At 47.5% G+C, this 7025-nt stretch overlaps 1 protein-coding gene across 1 annotated transcript in view; it reads left to right on the top strand.

Annotated features, from left to right (window-relative positions):
* The window catches only part of LRRC75A (leucine rich repeat containing 75A), a gene marked incomplete at its 5' end in the record, with an annotated part of 38782 nt that extends 33830 nt beyond the window's left edge, over positions 1 to 4952 (top strand). Inside the window, one exon of the mRNA XM_010080162.1 lies at positions 4367 to 4952. Coding sequence (XP_010078464.1) covers positions 4367 to 4952 — 586 coding nt within the window. The remainder of the gene's footprint in view (positions 1 to 4366) is intronic.
* Between the last annotated feature and the right edge of the window lie 2073 nt (positions 4953 to 7025).

The following is a 7025-nucleotide window of genomic DNA, read 5'->3' as shown; positions in this document are numbered from 1 at the left end:
GGGTTGTGTCCGCTTTGGACCTCCCACGAAGCCCTTGATCTCAGTGCTGTCCCACGGCTGGAGCTGGGAGGTTCATCTGAGCTCTGTGTGCGCGCTCCTTCCCTTGTATCCGCTGGGAGTTTAGTCTTTCGGCATCAGTGGGTGCCCCTCGGCTCGTGCGTGGAGAGGGACGAAGAAAAAGCAGTCTGTTCTCATCTTCTCTGTTTTATTCAACCTTATTACTATATATACATTATATATAAAATATTAAATATAATGTAATGTAATGGTCCATTCTATTATTCTATTCTATTCTATTCTATTAATAGATCCAATATATTATTATTTACACCTCAGTCACATTCCTTATTTAAGCTGAATAATTATCTTTTCTTGGCCCTGTTCCTCCTTTGAGGCTGAGGAGCCTTAACCCTTTTGTCAACATTATTACTAACAGAGTCTAAGCATCTGTTTGCATTCCTTCCCTGTTTCCAAAATATCTATTCCCATGTTGGACTGGCACCATTTGAAGGAGGAGTAAGGACTTTGGAAAAACTATTTAATACTTATCTTGGATACCACCAGTATTTCAGGACGAGTCTTTTATCTCTTTACTTTTTTTCTGATGATTCATTATGTTAAATTTTTTTTTTTTTTTTTTGCTGATGTTTTCATCGTTTTCCCTCTAGTGATATCACATAAATTCTGTGCCGTAGTTCTTCACTCTATGGGGCTGCCTCTTCCTTTCTCTTGAGCTATTTGCCCTCCGAGGTCGTGGCTCAGTAGCCCAATTATACTTTATTACATGACAGCATCTCACGCCCTGGTTTGTGCGGTGCTTGAGAGAAATGCCATGAATTTAAACCAAGAGGAAATGCCTTTCTTTTAATTCTCTTTCATCTAAACATCAATATTCATGTTCATGGGAACAGTTGCTGATCCGAGTCGATACGCATGCAAAATAGCTTTCAGTTCAGCATGAGAATATAGAAATCAGCATCCTGCCAGATAATTACCAGGAGTTTAGTGCGTGGTTCTATACCCACATAGGTCAAAACCCCATATACTGCTTCCAGCTGGGGAAAAAAAAAAAAAAAATCTGTGTTTTCCCTTATAGAACATCCTTATAAAATGTGAGGATGAAACCAAGTGGGTGTAACTGATCCCCCGCTACAGCTCGGAGGGATTTGGTTAATGGTAAGATCTTCCTACAGAAATTTGGGGCCATTCTGGGGCAAAATTTATGGCGGGGATAAAAGTTTTTACAGCTGTTTGTTAACGTAATATCCTCCTCATTGCCATGAGATGGAGCAGAATAGCCCCAGAACTATTTTAATGAAAGCACGTCTGGGGTTTGTTTGTTTGTTTCCCGAGGGACAGATTGAGCGTAGGCTGCTGCGAACCAGCAAAGCACCGTCCCCAGCACAACACCGGGCTGGTGGGAGAGCTCCTCTGCCTTTGCTGGAGGCTGCAGAACAGGGTGAAAAGGGTATTTGTACGAGAGAATAAATCTGTTTCACCTAAATCCCTTGTAAGGGGAAAAGGATAGAGCCCTAGTGAGAAATTCTCTTTTATTTGGTGGCAGAAATTGTATGTGTGCTGCAAGGAGGAGAAAATTAAAAAAAAAAACCCAAATGGGAAACAATATTGAAAGCAGCTCAAAACAAACAAAGAAAAATAAGAGCTGCCCTGAACTTCTGCCCATTCCCCCTTCGTTATCTTCTTGGTTTTGCTAAATTAAAGCCACACTAGAAGCCCCACCAGAAGTCGCACGAAGGCAGGCAGGCAGCAGGGGATATCCGTGCTGGATAAAACAAGGATCAACCTCTGATGGCTTATTTTAGCCATTTATAAATGGTTATTGCTTATTTCCAGGGATGCTACGTGCTTTATTTGACAGTGAGATCACAGCACAACCAGCTTGGGGCTCCCAGACAGCAAAACAAGAGTAATTTAGGTGGGGTTTTTCTTTTTTTTTTTTTTTTTTTTTTTTTTTAATTTTTTGGTTTTTTTTTAGTTTAGGTGGGCAGAGCTCGCTACCCAGGCATTGCCCTGGCCCCAGCCTCACGTCACCTCGCTCGCTGCTTCCAAAAAATGACGCAGTGGTACATAAGGGAGAGAAGTAGCTGCCAACATATAAACATAATTTTTAAAAATAATAATAAATATATTATTTCATTAGTTTCTTCTCCAGTGTTGCCAAAAATTTACCAGTAGAAAGCACCACGTCACATTAACAGCTGCCTTTCTGCCCACGTACGGGTTAAATGAGACCCTGTAACGTGGATCTGGCTCAGTCACCGCAGAGATGGGTCTGAGGTTTCGGCTAACCCAGCAAACCACAAATTGCTGTTAACAGACCTGCCACCGCAGCAGTGAGATGGGTCCCCAAGGCACGGGAGAGTTTAGTGACGGTCCAGATGGGCTGAGCACCAGGATGTTATCGATGTACCCACGGGAGCTTGGCATCATATCATTCCATAATGGTGTTTGCACTGGATGAGCTGTTGTGGCATAAGAAAAAAATCCCAAAACAAAACAAACCTGCCATTAAAGGTCTTATATTAAACAAGGAAAAAAAAACCATAATTAGCTTTGTAACTTTTTTTTAAAAACCCTCTTGTTCTCCTGCCACCAAGGCGTGCTTAAGGACTGATCCTCCACCTGGGTCAGTCCCTGCAGTTATTTCTGCCCGAGAAAAGCCCTGAATACACACTTCAGCAGCTGAGCAGTTTCTGAGGCATGAAGGGGAGGGTGGGAATTGATTTCTTTAATTGCACAGCCTCGTTTAGGTGAAATTCAGTCACTCTGCTCGCAGCACAGCAGGCAGGTGCCTTTCTGTTAGAGCAGGAGGGTTGCACGGAGCCACGTGAGCCTGTAAAGGGCTCAGGGAAAATCTAAAAAAAAAATAAAAAAAAAAAATTAGGTCTTTGCTATGGGGTGTTCCCTGAAAATAAATAATTCCTGTGAAATGACTGCAATCTGAGAGCCAGGTGATGATCAAGGGCTTTGGCACAGCTGCGGCAGCCAGCTCTGATTTCGGTTCTTGCTTGAGCCGAGGAGGATCTGGGAAATGGCAATAAGGAATATCAGAAAGCCACGGCTTAAGGGCAGACTGCAGCTGGGAAGAGAGCTTGTTTGCCTCGTGTTTACTGACTTTAATCCCAGTGTTTATCTGCATCCATTTCTTCCTTGTAATAAGCCCTTCGAAGGAGGAGTAAGAACAAAATACTGTTAAACGGACCGTGCGGCACAATCCAGCATCGCCGAGGAAACTCTCAAAGTGATCTTTCACCTCTCCCCATCACAACCTGGGCAGGATTTGTGAGATGTTTCTGGTCTGAAAACAGCACCCAGGCTCTTTCTGCCTCTGTGCCAGGTGACTCCCCTGGAGGCTGGCAGGGAGCTCCCACCACCTTGCAAGGTTCTGCGTTAGCGCTGGTTTGCGTTTCCAGCTAGAAAAACCAACAGATGCTGGGCAGAACCGTTCTCCAGCTCAGGCTGGAATAAAAAAATAATTTCTGCAGCTGGCTGGTGAGGCTGACGCGTGTGCGGCAGAGGAGCCGTGAGCTCCCCAAGTTGACACGAGCAATTAGCAGGCACCGGCTCTTCCCACCTCCTAATTCACTCAGAAGAATTCATTAGCAAGAAGTCGTCAGCAGCGCCAGTCTGCCGACAGGTCCTGGTTGTAGATGTGTTCTTTGATTTGCTTTAGAAGATAAATTGACCTGTGAAACTCCAGTCTAGCTCGTGCTAATACGTCTCCGTAGGGCCATTGTGAGAATTTACTCATTTAGCGAAGGATCCCTCCATCATACTCATCTGCTTGGCAGCGAGGCTGGAGACGTAATAGATCTGACACACTGGAAATACGAGAGCAAATCACCCAACCCCAGAGGTGTCTAGTCTGTATTTGCTGTCTTGGGCTGAAGTTCTGGTGCAGGTCCTCAGTTTCCCTCTTGGACAGCCGTGTACAAACACGTCCTCCTGCTCAGAGACTTTCATCATCAGCAGTGTGAGGAGTGTTCCCCCAGCGCCGGTGTAAGCTACAGTTCCTGCCCAGCTGGTCAAGGGCTTCCTTAGCCTTTTGTGCACCTTTAAAAGCAGCAGGGTGGGCTGTTTATTCCAGAGTTTTGCAGTGGGTGTGGAAAGGAACTCTGCATTCTTTCTGAATTATGGATTTTTTAATAGGGTCTCCTTGGTTTTGGCAGCCTTGAAATGTCTCTCTGCCCCTCAGTGCACAGAAGAGATGGTTCACCCCAGCTGAGCATCCTGCCTAAAGAACTCATTGCCCCCTCTGAGAGCAGCCAGGGAGCCCAAAGCAATGTCACCACCGGAGATATCCCCCCACATTAACGTCCCTCTCCTTTTCTTCCCCCCCCCACAGCTTGAAAGCTGTCCTGATGGGGAAGCCTCCGGACAACACAGTGGACTTGTCGGGCATCCCGCTGACGCTGAAAGACTTGGACCGCATCACGTCCTACCTCCAGCACAGCGCGGAGCACATCGACACGGTGGAGCTGTGCTTCACAGAGCTGACGGACGACATGCTGCTGCAGCTGCTGCCGGCCCTCTGCGTGCTGCCCCACCTCACCACCCTCTCCCTCAACGGCAACCGGCTCACCAAAGCCATCCTACGGGACCTCACCGAAACCCTCAAGGACCCTAAGAAATTCCCCAGCATCACTTGGATCGACCTGGGCAACAACGTGGACATCTTCTCCTTGCCGCAACCCTTCTTGGTCAGCCTAAAGAGACGATGCCCGAAGCAAGGCAACTTGCCAACCATTCTGGAGTTCGGTGAGGGTCAGGTAAGCGATTTGGAGAGCCAGGATGGGCCAGCTGAGAGCCAGGAGGACCTGCGGGTTGGACCAGGAGAGACTGATGACATAGGCGTGGAGCAGCCGGACAGAACAGTTGAGGCTGGGGAGGTCCCCACGCCGGAGCGAGGTGCTGCGACACCGCAGACATGATGTCCAGCTCTGGGGTCGGTGTGATGAGCAACGATAGCTTAAAACCGAGACCTCGGCATCGGAGGTCCTGGCGGAGAGTCAGTTCACACGGTGGGATGCTTCGGGAGCGCGGACTGCTGCCTTCCTCCCGTACGATGAATGTCAACCTTTTTCTTTCCACAGAACACAGAAAGGTGATCGCGTTGAATATTTGTATTTTATAAAAGCTGGCCAGGTGTTTTTAAAAACATCAGCGACGTGCTATGCTTTGTAACATTCCCAAAATGCACGTCCAAGGCGGTGTAATACGAGACCCTTAGAAGCACAAAAGGGGAGAAGCAAGGCGCCCAGACTTTGCAGGGAAGGGCTCGGGCTCCCTTTCCTTAGTTCTGGATCTAGCCAGCCCCCAGCTGCTCTCCCACGTGCGAGGGACAGACAGCAGTCCCCCCACAGAGGACTGCCGCCGAGATAAACCTTCCGTCCTTTCCAGTCCTGACTCCAGGAGTTGCTGATGAATAGCACGATCCGCTGAGATCCAAGAAAAGTCTGTTCACACACTAACCAGGGCTGTTTCTCTTCATCTCGTGAGCCAGCCCAAAGGGAGAGCTTTGCTTTCCTGGTGCGGAGCTAAATCCCAGCCCGCAGTGTGCCTGGACGCTGCTTTTGCCCTCCAGCCTTACTGAAATCACGCTGGCACTTGTGCCTGTCTGGTATTTATTCAGATGGAAAAGCCAGTTTCCCACCAGCCGTGCTGCTGCAAGAACTCCAGAGCTTTTACTGTGGTACCGGGAGTTTGCACCAGCAACGCTGGGAGCGCATGTATGGTACATTTTGGGGAGTAATGTGCAAAATCTGGAGCCGGAGCTGAGCTCAGGTTGATTACTGTTGCTGACAAGAGAGACCACAATACCAAAAGGTTTATAAAAGAAAAAATAATCCCGGGGTTCAGTCCTGTACCACTGCCACAGAGGGCTGGGCGGACACAGCCAGCTGGGAATTTAAAGCCTCTGAAAGGCTCTTGGGTCCCTGGGCTGTGTCCATCCCCCCACAGATGAGAAGGGCTTTGTTTCTAAAATGCTGGTTTGGTTTTATTTTTTTGATGGAAAATGGATCACCCCAGAGCAGCAGCACCAGAGCGTGCACTTTGGCTTTGGAACCAGAATTTCATTTGATCCTAAACTGGGGATGGAGACGGGGACAGGAAAGTGGGAAAACCTTCCCCTCCTTTACAAAGGACCAAACCCAACTCCCTTTGCTAAGAGGGAGCCCCTTTCTCTCTGTTCAGAGCCCTTCCCCTGACCAGCTTTACAGCATCATTTCCCTGGCTCGCAGCAGTGACCCTCAGGCTTCACTTTTTCGGGGTGCAAACGTAGTCAGACCTTTGCCTCCTCTCTCTGGCTCTGTTCATTTAACATCCCGCCACCGGGAAGCTGCACACCTTTTCCAGAGGGGCTTCATGCTGTCCGTTGTTGTTTCTCCTCCGTATGCAAGTAGATAACTTAGAAGAACCTCTGCTGTTCATTTTAATACATTTGGCAGCATTCGGTATGATTTGCATGTATCCAAGCCTTTTTCCTTTTTTTTTTTTTTAATGCTAATTCTTTCCAAGAGGCATGGAAAAAAAAAAAAAAACTTTGCTGTGAATAAACTGTTCTGTTTGAAATAAAGGACCTATCCGTAATCAAAAATAAATGACAATGTTTAATAAAGACCCAGTGTGGAATTTTTCCTCTGGACAGGCTGAATGCCCACAGCACCCCAGGAAAACAGCAGGGCACTGCAAAGCACTGCAGGGATGGTTCTCCAGGGTGCTTAAAAAAAGGGTCTCTGGAGCTGGCTGGAGAAATAACTAGCCCAGTTTAGGGGCTGGATTGTGCAGGGTGGGCACAAGGTGGACACAGAAGCATCGTAAAAGCATCTGTTAAATTTTAAATGTCACCAGTGTGCAAACTGATATGGGAGAAGAGAATACTGGGAACAGCATCCTGCTCCCCAGGGTATTTATTTCCAGGGTTGCAGTCCCGATGCACTGAAGGAAATGGCTTTTTATCTGCAGGAAGGACTCTCTGTATGATCTTTGTCCCAGCACCCAGA

The sequence above is a fragment of the Pterocles gutturalis genome, unplaced genomic scaffold (assembly GCF_000699245.1).
Source record: "Pterocles gutturalis isolate BGI_N339 unplaced genomic scaffold, ASM69924v1 scaffold1159, whole genome shotgun sequence".
Taxonomy (NCBI): Eukaryota; Metazoa; Chordata; class Aves; order Pterocliformes; family Pteroclidae; genus Pterocles; species Pterocles gutturalis.
This window is presented reverse-complemented; position numbering and strand designations above follow the sequence as displayed.